Raw genomic sequence first — 14,346 nt, forward strand, 5'->3', positions numbered from 1 at the left:
TAACTGGCCTGAAGTGAAGATGTGCCCTGATGTGAGCAGTTTTTAGGGATACTTTTAGAATGAAGAAATTGAGCTCAGTCAAGTTGGGCTTGCCAATGGAACAAGCATTTTCTACCCCCAAGTGGAGTTACTGGGCTTGATTCTTTTGTGACATCAGTCCCCCGAAATCTTAACTTGTTCTTGGAATTTGAAAAAAAAATCTTGCCCTGGGCTGTCTCAGTTAGCGGATGTGATAGATGGATCCTTCCCAGTCTCTGAAATGTGCACTTACTGGCGATTTCCAACTAGATGACTGACTTGGAACTGGCATTTGGGAAAAAGGCAAGTGAGAGCAGATGTCTGGGTGGGGGAAGGGAAAAAGTAGGAATGACAGCTGGGGAGGGGTAAAGCAGCTGAGAGGAGGTTAGCTCTTTTGTGAAGGAAGAGAGGGATTAGTAAGTGGGAAGATGACTGAGAGATGAGGCTGATACTCAGGTTGATAGGATCAGAGAGTTTCAAACCTGGAAGGGACCTTAGTCTGTCAAGATTGTTTAACAAAAGCTATTCTACTTCTCTATGCTTTAAGAGTTAAATATATAAATCAAAAATACCTAAGAGAACTTAAATAATTCTCTTCCAAGAAAAAAAAGGAAGAACTTGAATTGATAGCTCACATGCAGACTTTCAGCTCTGTGGTGGGGCTAGGTTTAACATTTGGATGCCCATGCCTGGTTCCTATCATCTTTGAAGTAAATAACTCCAGGTAGAGATATTTTGGTACAAATGTCAAGAATCTTGGACCACTTGCATACTATGAATACATTTATGATTGAGTATTCAAGTCATCAGGGCTCTCTAATGAGAATTTTTACTTTAAGTTGATGTAGGCTTACAGAGAGTAATTCAAAGTGTGTGATTCATAAGAAATCTAGGATTTGCTTTTATAAAAATAATCTTGTTTTATAGTCCAGCATTACAGTCTGCAAACAGAGACCATTTAAAGGGGAAAATTAATGAACAATGCTGGTGGCTGGTTTCAATTTATATGGAACTAGCAAGGGACGATCATGAGGAAATGAGAAATAATTTTCAAATGGAAGATCTGAAGATTAATGAGTCTAAATTCATAAAACTCCTTTCCAAGACTCTGGAGGTACCATGCCTCTTAGACAAATTTAAAAAAAAATCAGAATTCTAATACTGAATTACTTCTGGAGCTTTTATGAACTCTAGAGAAGTTTGATAATAGAAATATGATGATGTCTGTAAGAAAGGGCGTTTTCACAAAAGAGAGAAATTTTAGATTTAAATCTCTTCTAATAACTGGATTAATTGTGACTTTTAAAGGACTAGACTTTGTGGTGGGCAGGGGTGAATTAAATCTCTTTGGTTGGAAGATCACCCACGGAGGGAAACGGAATTCTTCCAGGGCATCATGCTCTCATTTATGGATGGGGAAGAAATAATTTACCAAATGGTACCCTTATGCTTGAAGGAGTAAACTGGTGAGTATTTTTACTGCCAGAGAGTGTTTTGCTCACCCTGGATCAGCATAATAAGATCAGGTCTGCTAATGATGACCATATGCTGATTACTCTTCCAGCTGCATATTTTTAGCCCAGATGTCTTATCAAATGCCCTTGACCTATAACTAATAATACTCCTGAATCATGACCATAGTCCTACTGTATCACAAGGCACTCTGTAAAACTCTGACCCGTCAAATAAATACCATTGCTGGAATCTTGAACACTAGCCTTTCAACATGGATTCTAGAGCAAACTTGCTTTCCTCATTGGAAAGCTTCTCTACACACATGAGGAAGAAGCGACATATCCACTAAGTTGCTTTTCTAGTTGAATTATATGGACCTCTCCACACTTTCACCTGGTCACCTTGGGACTACCCAGAAACATGTGCCGGGTAGCTGGAGGAGATCAGTGGCTAATGATGGCCATGGACAGAAGGGAAGCTAACTGCTATCAGACCAACCCATGAATTTGCCTTTACTTAGCACCAGGCTCCAAGCAATTGTACTAGCTAACCCTGGTCATGTGATAACATAATGGCTTAGAGTGAAATGACAACAGGGCAAGGACTTAAAAATATAATGAAAACAGATAAAGTATAGGCAACCACCCTTATGGACTATTTCTTATGAACATCCCACCATATGAGAGGCTTTATTCTAGCATTTAATAAAAAATAAGGGGTGTACCAGAAGCCTACTTGTGCTCATTCAAGTAAAAGAAAAAGTGGAAAGAGGAAAAATTCTTATTAATGAAAGGCTATAAGATGTAATGGGGCAGCTAGGTGTTGTAGTAGATAGAGCACCTGGCCTAGAGTCAGGAAGGCTCAATTTTGTGAGTTCAAATCTGGCCTCAGACATTTTATAGATATTTGACTGGGCAAGTCACTTAAGCCTGTTTGCCTCAGTTCCTCCTCTGTAAAAATGAGCTGGAAAAGGAAACAGCAAACCACTCCAGTATCTTTGCCAAGATCACGAAAAGTCAGACACAAGTGAAAAGTGACTGAACAACAACATATGGTCTATATTAGAAATTAAGCTGGGTTAGGAGTCAGAGGACCCAGACTATATGGCTTACTATTTGTGTGGCCCCAAGCAAATCTCTAATCTCTCCAAGCCTCAGTTTCCTCATCCTGAAAATGAAGAGGCTGGACCATGTAATGTATGATGTCCCATCTATCTCCAGCGATCTGAGCCTAGGATGAAAGTTTGAATATTGGCTCTACAGCTTGTAAATCACGTGACCTGTAGTAAGTCACAACTACTCTGGGCTTCAGCTTCTTTATCCATAAAATAAAGGGTTGTACTAAATGACTTCTAAGTTTCCTTGCAGCTGACAGTCCCAAGTTCTACTTGTTCTTACATTTGGCTAGATTTTTATTCCGATTTTAAAAACTATTCTCTGGGTGTAATCAAGGTATGCCTTGATCCTGGCTATACTACTTGCTAGCTGTGTGTTCTTGGCTGTACATCAGTTCTTTCGTCTTCCGTTCCCCCGTCCGTAAGATAAGGGTGTTGGTGTCAATGACCTATGAGGTCTCTCCTAGCCAATTTACTGCTTGGGAATAATTTGGGAAGTGATGGTCTTTCATGCATCTTTGCCCACTGTTGCTTTCCTATATGTCTTCTTTCTCTTGGAAATGAGAGTAATCCTTCAGTCTTTCTGCATTATAATTGCCCCAAACTCTCTGCCTTGGAGACATGTGCTTGCTAACATGAAGCTACTTCCATAGACCTCTAAAAGGGCAGTCATGGCTATACATCCTCACCTTCTCCCTTTTCTGCGATAAATTCTATTACATTTAAAGAGGGGAAAAGGTGGTCCTTGAGAAGAAGAGCCAAGCAAATTCCAACTGCTCTAATGAAATTGGTTATCTCACAAATAAAATGGAAAATTCTAGGCATTGGATTTATCATGAACAACCCTAGTTATGTGATTTATAATTCTTTTGATATTTCATTCTATTTCTTTTCTTTTAAAAAGCTATCTTCTGAATGTCATTCCTTTCTTTGGCAACTATAGACAGTATGGAGTAGTAGACAGAAAGGTAGCTTTGGAAAAGGAAGATTTGAGCTCGAGTACTGTCCTTGACACCTAGAGGCTGTGTGGGCAAATCACTTAACCCCTCAGTGTCCAAAACAGCCCTCTTAGATGGAACAGTTGCTGATTTGTATTACTGGATAGAGTTTCCTCATTGAGAGTTCTTGCTACCAATACCATAACAAATCCAGACTGTCCTACCATCACTCTCCCCCCTAAAAAATCTAGCAATTTCCCTCTCAAACAGATCCTTTGGGTTAATTTCCTTTTAACTTTATTGACTTTTAATGCTTCTTAATGGTGCACTGTGATTTTTTTTGTCATCCAAATGATGAATTGGCTTACTAAAAGATATAAACAGAGTATGGTGCTGGTCTAACTTCCTAGTGAATAAAGAAAAAAAAAACCTACTTATTTCCTTGCAATTATGATCTGTGTGACCCTGGGCAAGTGAGTCCACCTCTCTGAGTCTCAGTTTCCTTATCTGTAAGACAAGAGGGTTAGACTCAATAGCTTCTAAGGTCCTTTCAAACTTTAAACCTATTATTCTGTGAATTTAGAGTGGTAAATGTTTTCTTCTTTCCTTTAGAGGAGGAGGAGCTGATCATGAAAATGGACTTGTGGGGGGAAAATCCAAAGGGACATGACACACTTCCTTTTGATATTTCTTTTTTTTAAGTTTTACGAATACATTTTTGGACATGGTCAGTGTGGGAATTTGTTTTGCTTAACTATGCATATTTATTGTAAAGTTTTTTTGTTTGTTTTTACAATGGGTAAGGGGAGGTGAGAAGGAGAGAAAATAAATGATTCTTAATTTAAATTAAAAAAAAAAAGCTAGGCATTCTACGATTCCCATAATCTCTATTATCCGGGCGGGAAAGGTATGGGGGCAGGGGATGGAACACTTTATACTTCGAGGAAATCTTAATCTGTGTGCCAATGCTCATGCTGTCCAACCAATCAATTAACCATGTTGGGGATAATTAATGCAACTTCTTTTTGTTATTACAGTCCACTTTCAGAACATGTATTTAGAATGATTATTAGCATCTGATTGATGTAGGAAAGGCGCCTATTCGAGTTGGTGCTAAAGCATGCAGGCTGCTCTGTCCAGCACTAAAGTTATGCTTTCATCTGGTTATCTTTCAAGGCAACCTGGGTGGTCACAAAAAGCACTTGACATCTTGATGCACTTCAGCGGTTTTACATATACACAAACTTTGTAGAAAAATAAATTTGTCATTCGTCACCACATATGTTGATCTGGGGAGTGAGGGTCCTGCAGCTTGGGCTCCTGTGTGGTGTTGCTCACTCTTTCTCCAAAGAGGATTCCTTTGGGAAGTTAAAATCACTCCCCACATACAACAGAAAGAAACCTCCTCTTCTCCCCAAAGGCATTGCTGCCCTACTTTTCCATCCCATTTTTGGACCTCAAAGATATAAATGTTAAGTAGGATCCTGAGTTTATGTACTACTTTTAACCTATACAAGAAGAGGCGAACCTCCACTGCTTCCAGCTTGGACCAAGCATTTCTGATATCTAATCTGTTACTTCTTCTCAGCAGGCAGTCTTGGCAGCTATGACATAGTCTGCTGTGCTTTGGGGAATGTGATAAGGAGCAAGAAACAGCTGGCTTAAGAGAGCCTTACAAACATCTCTGCAGTTTATAAAGACAATAATAATATTTTCATATTTGAATGAGTTTAGAGACATGTTAAACCACACCAAAGGGAACAAGCAACTCTATTCAAAATGTTTTCTCAAGTCAGTAAGAGAGCATTACAACCCTACCCTCCTCATTCCCTACCCCACTCCCATAACAAAAGCACCCAAAACCCATGTATTTGAAAGCCTTTTTTTAAAGAACAGAGTGTACCCTAATTTTTAAAAGTCCTTTTCTAATCTCTCTCATGCAATTCTGGAGCTATAAAAAAATAATACTTTTAATCTTATAATTAGTAGTTTGTTTTCTGTGATTTTAGCTAACTGGTCAAACGTCCCCCAGTAGATAATACTCCATCTTCAGAGATGGTGTCTATTCCATTGAGTCTAGCAAAATGAAATGCTGACATTTTGAATGGAGGACTTTATCAATGCTGTACAAGTCAGGCTATATACAGTAAGTGCCTCATACTTGATAAGATCATAGGATCATGGATTTGGAGCTGAAAAGGGATCTTGGCAGTCATGTAGCCCAATCCTCTCATTTTGCAGATGAAGAAACTGAGGCTCAGAGAAATAAAGTGATTTGTCCAAGGTCATAGGAGTAGTAAGTGGCAGACAAATGAAATCCCAGGATTAGAAATACTTAATGATCCAGAAGAAAGATGACTATATATGTTTCCCTTGGTATTCATTATCAAGAACACTCAAATTTCTACTTCCTCCCCTTTTCACTAAGAATTGCTTCTGAACATAATATATTGATGAGAACCTAGTCTTGTTCAAAAATAAGATTTAAGCTTCTTGACCACTTTGAATTGCTTATTGGCATACATGCCTTGTTTTGCCTTTCAAAGAAAGAAGAGAGCTTCTTTTTCTTCGGCTTATGTATCTTATCCTATCTTATCCATTATGCTAAGATTGGTGGACAATTCTTCAGCTTGGCAAAGGGGGAAAGTGTCTTGGGAGCAGATTATGAGGAAGACAGTCTGTCTGGCATTAAAAATTTGCCATGCATAATCCAAAGTAACTAACAAGTTGACCCTCTGAACAGCGTGACAGAAAATACTCAGAAGTTTAAATAAGGCCAGTTCATTATTTGGATGGCTAAAAACGCAATCACAATACATCATTAAAATCTTGGTGCCCTAAAATACACACAGGGAGGAGAAAACACATCTTTTGAAAGGTGAGAGAAATCTTATGCAAGCAAATGCACACACTGCAATGCAGACATCTGATTTCAATATTCTGCAGTCGCTTTTACCTGGAATGTGGCCTCTACATGTGTAATAGAATTCTTTGCAATAATCTTCGCACAGCAAAGGCAAGGCTAGGTCTCTTTCAGAGGCTTCCCCTCTCTCAGGTGAGTGGAATAGATTCTGAGAATGTGGTGAGCAGTGGGCACATCTGATCTCCTCCAGGAGTTTCACACACTCCGTGTTGTTGGTAACAGAAAATATCTGCAAACCAGAAACAGATACATCGTGATCTCTTTCTCATTCTCCAGGAAAGGCTGCTTTGTAACAACAACAGAAGAAAAGCATTCTCAATCAGGTAGCAGTTATTTATCAGGACCAAGGTTATCATGAGAAGAAACACAGTGTAGAGAACTCAACTAAGAGTCAGAAAGACCTGAGTTCAAATATTGCCCCTAAGTGCACACTGTCTGACCATAAGCAAGTCACTCAAGCTCTGTGACTCAGTTTCCTCATTTGTAAAAAGGGGATAATAATACCTGTAGAACCTACCTCCCAGGGTAGTTGCTGAGACGCCAATGAGATGTTGTATATTAAATGCTTTATAAATTTTACAGCCCTATATAAATGCCAATTATTATCCCAACATAGAAAACCTGGATATCTAGTTTGTCCGAAGAGATAGGAGATGGCTGAAAATGCTTACCTATACCAATAAAAACAGCGCATTTGCCAACGGCTGGCTCCTTTACTTGTGAAATATGATTGGGGAGTAATCTGAGTTTTTAAATATCCTATGACTATCACTTACCCAAAAGTACACAGTGAGTGCAAATATAACTACCAAAAAAAGAATATCCAGTCCTATCTCCTGCATACATTTTAAGTTCTATAGCGATTTTTCTCCTGAAATTCCTGGTATAAATTAATAATTGTAGATCCTTTGGGTGCCCAATTGATTTTTTCTTCTAAGGTCATTTATGGGCATCCTATGGCAGTTAACATTTAGCTGTTCCTACTATAGCGTACTTTACAGTTGATTAAAAATTCTTTCACATATATTATTTAATTTGATTCACATGTTATAATGATACATAGAGGGGAAAAAAAACTTACCAATAAAAGATAAGCTAACAACAACCCCTCGCATTCCCACAGGAATAATGTCTTAAGTTGTTAGGTACATTTTTTTTTATTGATCACTGTATCTTAACTTGGGGGAAAAACTTTATATTTTCATCAGGACTATGACACACATAAGAAAATAAACATATGACTGGATTATGAAGTTATAGAGTATAGTGCATAATGAATTTCACTGGAAAAATGGTACATTTTTGGTGTGATATTTTATTCTTTATGCCCACTGAGAAATAGTTTAGAGTTTTTAACTATTGAGGCAGCACCTAATGAACAAAGTAGGGAGTCCATAACCAATATTAACTTGTTCTTTTTAACTGATATTTTATGCTTTTAACAAATCTAGAGAGTTATATAACCATAATAGAAAAATCTAAACTTTCAAGGAGACCAGCACTGTCCAAACTCAAGCCTCAATATCACTATTTAAAAAGTTCCTTCTGTGTACTGGTGAATCTATACATATATCTTTGGCTTGTTTACAGAAGAAAATTTAATGATTGTTTTTGTGCTTAGCTTAGGTCCACATTTCTTTACAAATATGAGTACTTTTAATTATATGTTGTTTTTCAGAATCAATTTTTAAAAGTTTTTTTGAGAGATAGAATCAATAAGCAGTTACCATTTTATTCTACTCCTTAGTTTATAAGTAGATGTTCTAATTTGAATAAATCATGATGCTCCTTTAAAAAAAAGCAATGTCCCAGTTTATCTGAGAATCTGCATCTAAAAGAGCAAAGAACATTAATTCTTTTAGATAGCTGAATATATGGATTTTCTGAAACATTGGTAAAAACACAACACACAAAAATCTAGAAGAAGTGATCCCATTTGGGGAAAAATACAATTAATAATTTATTGTAAATATTTGATTGAGATTAAATTTATAAACTAGTGACATATTTAAAATACAAAATTCAAATAGAAATAGTCACATTGGATGGAAAAAGAAATAAGCTTTATGATTTATTGTAAATCTCTGCTTATATCCAGAAAAAGTTGATTAACCCAAATCATTTTAGATTTTTGCTCACTTTACTTACATGACGAGTGGTTAAGTGGTTAAGATTTTCAAAAAAGAAACATATACAAGACACTTAGAATTTGCATTCCAAGAATTTTTAGAATGTCTTCAATTGTGCATACTTTGCCAGACACTACCAGATCTATGCAATATTCTATTTTTCCATCTCTATAGCCTATACAATGTTGATCACTGAAGCAAAGCATCAAGAGAAAGAGCATTAAAAGAAACTAAAACCACCTCTTTGGCTTTGTGGAAAATGGGTGTTTAATTACATCTGATTTCATGTAGTCTATGCATACTTCCATTTTTAATAACTGAAATAAAACCCTGCCAGCTGCCATCCAGGGGGAACTTGATTTTAGTGCTTGAAGAATTTGGTCCTTTACAATTTTTGGAATGTGCCTTGGCCACAAAATAACCCATCAAAAGATTAAGGAACAGGATTCAATAAATTATCTGAAATCAAGTACAATATTATTCTTTTTTCAGTTTCATGCTGTTCCAACACAGCAGGATGCTAACATTTTGCTCTGTGTGAGGTCCGCAGTGTAAATACCTATCTGAACATAGATAGAGCCATCATTCTAGCTTAGGTTTCAATGAACCAGTGGTCTTACTGAAGTCAATTAAACTGACTTAGCCAAAGCTGAAACGCTGTTTTGGACAGATCAGTATGGGTGTGAGCAGGGTATTTTGTCTTCTTTAATAGCACAGACACAAATACACATACACGCACACATCTTTCTCTGAGCCTGACAATGCCATCAATCTTAATGAGAAATAGCAACTAATTTCCTTTCCTGATTTAAAAAAAAAGTTATATCCAAAGTCATCAGATGACAGTGACCTAAACTGGACTTTGGAAAACATGTAAAACTTGGAAACATTATTATAGCATGCCTAGCAATGATTATGCTTGCTGCTGACTAATTTATAACATCTGGAAGATCATCTTTTACTCTCCAGCCACATGAAAGTAAAACTCATTGAAGAAAAGGTAAGCAAAATACTGGAATCCACACAGAAAAGTGTGGCCTACCACGAAAGCTTATCAACAAACAGTAAAAATCAGTGACAGGGACCTTCTGTATTTCTTTCTTTCGCAAGCAGCAAATCGAAGGAAGTAAAGCAGCACCCACATGGGCCTGATGATTTGACAAAAGCAGGGATAAAGCATGACAGTATATTAAGATGTTGCCCTAAAAAGTCCTGGGTGTACCCGAATTTATTTCTAAAAAATCATATGTCCACAAGGTTGTTCAGCTGTTGGGTAAGACACATGTTTCTTCTGGACCCTAATGCTGGATTATGTCATTAGAGAGTTCAGTTTCAATTTTAGGCTAATATGTAAATAGATCATTGTATTAAGGCAGCTGTTAAAGGGAGCCCAGGATGAGTTATTTGTTTAGTTAGATGTGTCCAACAATAGCCTTTGTTCCTGAAAGAGCCAGAGCAAACACATGATTATAAAAGGGCACACTTGAAAACAATTACTTTTCACCCATTCCTTGACAGCCTTGGCTGTGAAGCCACCCAAGGTAGCGGGGACACACACACACACACACACACACACACACACTGAAAAGGGGGGCTTTCTATGTCAATCTACCCTCAAGTTAAATTTTAGAGATGCTGACATTTGAAGGTTGGAGTTGCTGATGCTTTTGGACGATGGAAAATGGAATATTCTGGAGTTTGTAGTAAAGTTAAAAAGCTTTGTTAAAAATAAAATTATAACAATATAACTCCACCAACTTACTGTTGAGGTTTTGAAAAAAGCTCAGAATGTTATCAGAATTGCCCTGATACATTGACATTAAAATAAAACACTTTGGTTCAAAAATGATACTCAAGAGCATCAACTGAGCATGCTCAGTAATTTTAATATTCCAGTCTTGCAAATGTATGACCACTACTGTTATGACAGAACAGGAGGAGGATTCTGAAAAGTTTTTTTGTTCTTTCTGTTTTTGCAAAGATCCACAAGCACCTCCACGCTGAACTTTAAAGACACCTTTCTAGTGGCTATCATCTACCCTGAATGTGCATTATTAAAAATGACTCAGCCATATTTATGATAAGCCAATAAGCCTTAGAATAAACACCAAGGATAATGGGCAGATAACATGGTTTTAAAATATCATTAAAACTTTAGGACAAACATGTCAAAATATATAAGAACATCTCTCTAGAGTCGATAACCCTTATTCTTAATTTTGAAAGTGGTTTGAGAATGGTGGGTTTATAAACAATTTGTAATGGGAACAAATATCATGGCCCACAGGATAAACTTTAACCCATAAACCCATTTTTAAAATGAGGTGGGGAATAAAAATGGGAAAGAAAGAATTCTGGCTTTGGCAGTTTTTTGTTACCTGTGTGACCTTGGGTAAGTCACTTCGATTCTTCTGGGCCTCCATTTCCTCATCTGCACAGAGAGGAATGGACTAGATGACCTTGTAAGGGTCTCTTCCAGCTCTAAATCTATGATCCTTTGAGTAAGGGAAAACTTGATAAATGTCATGTCCATCTAAAGCGAGGAAATAATTTTTATAATGTAATTGATTAAGTCTTAAGGGACACAGTACTGCCACTCACCCCTTTCCTCAAATTCCATCAAGTGTATGTCCCTATTCCTCAAAGAATTCAGTGATACTTGGGTTTTTCCAGTTCTTGGTGCCCTGATATTATTCATTGCTAGTAGGGTGGGTTAAGGGCATTTCCAGCCTTTCCTCTGAATTTCTTGGCTTTTTTGGGTCCCCTTTCAGGACAATTAACGTTATCAGAATATAATTACTTTGTCATCTAACTATTGTAATCAAAAAGCTTCATGCCACTTTCTGGGTAGGAGACAGGAATATCCTGCTTAGAATCTCAGACTCCTACTGCATATGGTAAGAATAAAGAGAGAGGCTTGGAGCTGAAAACCTGGAGCAAGACAGTTCTCACTCATCTGGGAATACAGGGACTAGGGCAAACGCTCCCTCAAAAGCCATGAACATTTGGACAGAGCTGGGGACTGAAGGAGAATGATGTTCTCTAGTTTCACCCATTAGTGAACCAACTAACGACACAATGGTGTTGTTGTTATTCTTTTGCCATAAGCAACAGGGCTCTGTGTGTGGGCAGCAGTTTAGTAGGGAGGAGGATAAGTCGACCCCTTTTTGTCCTATTGATTTTTTCCTATTTGCATGACTTGAGCAAATTAAATGATGCAATATGGCTTTTTGTTACAAAACAAAGTGAGAGATACCACCCAGACACATATGTTGATTCGTAAGAGCTGTTTACATGAGAATAGAGTGAAATCTACCGTGAACTAAGCATAAAAATTAGATTCAGCCTGGGTATTTTTTTTTTATTATGCTTGGGCCAGCAAGACTGAAACACAAGTTTTCCAAGAGTCTCTCAGACCTTGACAACTGCACTGTTGTAACAGAGGAATTCTTAATTAAACCTAAAATGGAAAGGGGTGGGGGCGGTAAGACACCTGATTGTTTATTTCACGTGCAGAGATTGTTAATGACGTGATCCCGGCTCTTTCCCCCCCAGGGTGTAGAGTAAATTCCCCCACATAACTGCAGCGCATGCCAAGAAATATTTTTTTAACCAAGTTGAAGTAAGCATTTCTTGAAATTGGTATATAAAACTGTTATACGTTTGTAGATCATATATTGACACCAGAGGAATGAAATTACCAGTCTTTAAAAGTTCCAGTAACTAGAAAAGATCTTTCTTTATAAGTAACTGCGATCCGGAGCCTGGATTTACAATGACATGTGGAGGTGGGGTGGGGAATGGGAAGCGATAATGAATCTTTTCCCCATTTTGTGTGTGGAATGTGACAGCGAAAATCTTTCCCTGGTTTTCAAAGCTCTCAAGCTTGGTTTGACTCTAAGACTCCCCCCTCGGACGGGGCTGGAGATCATAAACCACCCATGTTCCTACATCCTCTCTCATAGTCAAACCTTTCCCTAAACCAAGCACGTGGAGAAAACGGCACAAGCCTTTTCTATCCCCAGAAAAATAAACCGGAAACCACAGTCACCTTAATTTACAGTTTTCACCGAAGCCAGTGCCTGGTTTAATACGAAACACACGCTTCATCTCGATACTTTTCAAGTGTTCACATAGCCGAGGATGATAGAATCGCAGGAAGTCAAACTTTCTTGTGCCATAAGGTGATCTAGCAAAGCATCGTGCACATGGACTTGGGGAGCGTGGGGGTCGATCCCTGCACTCCAGAATCCATAAAAAACAATCCAGGTTTTAATAGAAAAAAAAGTACCTCAACACAAGCCTCGTAGCTCTAAAACCTCCCAGTGAACACCAGGACTGCCAGACCCCTTTCACCATCTTCCAGCCCATTTGCCAAAGTTTGCACCCAAGCGATTGACGGTTGCCTACCTTAGATTCCATGTGCAGCAGAGATTGACTGTCAATCCTGGAACAGCAAGAGAGCCGAGGGTAGAAGGCACCGCAGACAGCTTCTGCCCCATTTAGGGAATCCATCTGGGACATCATCCTCCTATCCCTCCTTTTCAGACGCTTTGGTGGGTTCCCATTCAGACACCTTCTCCTCCGCGCACCAGCCCCTTCGTTCCTTTCTCCAAACTTGGCATCTCCTTCGAAGAAGCCCAGAGCCACAGCCACGAGCAGCAACTTAAAAGACAGCATCTTCAGCATCATCTGCCCAGCAGCAGCAGCAGTAGCAGCAGGAGGAGGCTGAGACGTGTGTGGAGGAGAAAAAGGGCTGCTCCCCTCAGTGCCCTGCCACACAGCCCTTGGAGGAGAAGAGAGGGGGACGGGGGCTGCAAGGGTGGCAAAGGGGCCAAGAGAGGCAGTGAGAAGGAGGAGGGACCCGAGCAACTTTGTAACAAGTTTAGAAAAGCACCGAGAATAGGGGTCAAATGCCTTAAGGGAATCCAGGGGTCGAGACTGAGTTTAATTTGTGCCAGGGACGCTCTTCGTGGTGGTGCCAGTGTCAAATGAGTTAGGGGGCTTCGGGTGCAGCCTGGAAGTGGGAGGAAGAGAAGGAGCAGAAAGATGAGGAGGAGGAGGCTGCGGGGGCACTGGCAGGGGCAGCAGCGCCAGTTCACTTGTTGTCCATGTAACGGGAGTCGCGGAGGTGAGACTGGAGGAGCGGCGGCGGCAACAGCAGCAGCAGCAGCAGCAACAGCAGCAGCGACGGCCCCGGCAGCAGCAGCAGCGGAGGCGGAGGCAGCGCTGGGATCTAGATGATGCTGCGATCTCCTCTGCCCGCGGCTGCAGCTCCTCACACCGGCTCTCATGTTTCGCTCCCTCTTTTCTTCTTCTTTTTAACTAGCGCGCGGGGAGGTGCTGCCACCGCGCGCCCCTTGACGTCACCACTGCTGCTCCCGCGCCCCCGCCCCAGGGCAACAGAAGGGGAGGGGAAAGTGCTCGGAGCGGGGCGGGGTGGAGAGTATGTGTGCAGAGGGGGGCAGGGGGGCGGGGCGGTTAGGGGGCGCGTGCCCGCCAGAAGGGCTCGCTCAGGCAGAGGTGGTTGCAGCTGCCGCTGCTGTAGCAGGGTTGAGGGGTCTAAGGAGACGGGGAGGGGGCTAGGGCTGCCAGATGCTCTCCTGCTCTCATAAATGCGGAGAATCCCGGCGTGCAGAGACTGGAGTGGAGTTTTCTTTTTTTTTTTTTTCCTAGCAAGATGACCCAGGCGGTATTCCCTTCTCGCTGCAGCCACACTAGTGTGTTTGTGGGTTCAGGGAGGACGAAGCACACTCATCTCTTTCCTTT

The 14,346-nt window shown here is 39.9% G+C and overlaps 1 protein-coding gene across 1 annotated transcript in view; it reads right to left on the bottom strand.

Annotated features, from left to right (window-relative positions):
* Positions 1-13,859, bottom strand: part of LOC118853015 (hedgehog interacting protein) — a gene marked incomplete in the record, with an annotated part of 122,395 nt that extends 108,536 nt beyond the window's left edge. Inside the window, 2 exon segments of the mRNA XM_036762809.1 lie at positions 6,482-6,677; positions 12,988-13,859. Coding sequence (XP_036618704.1) covers positions 6,482-6,677; positions 12,988-13,269 — 478 coding nt within the window.
* Between the last annotated feature and the right edge of the window lie 487 nt (positions 13,860-14,346).

Source organism: Trichosurus vulpecula, chromosome 6 (assembly GCF_011100635.1).
Source record: "Trichosurus vulpecula isolate mTriVul1 chromosome 6, mTriVul1.pri, whole genome shotgun sequence".
In the NCBI taxonomy this organism is placed as follows: domain Eukaryota; kingdom Metazoa; phylum Chordata; class Mammalia; order Diprotodontia; family Phalangeridae; genus Trichosurus; species Trichosurus vulpecula.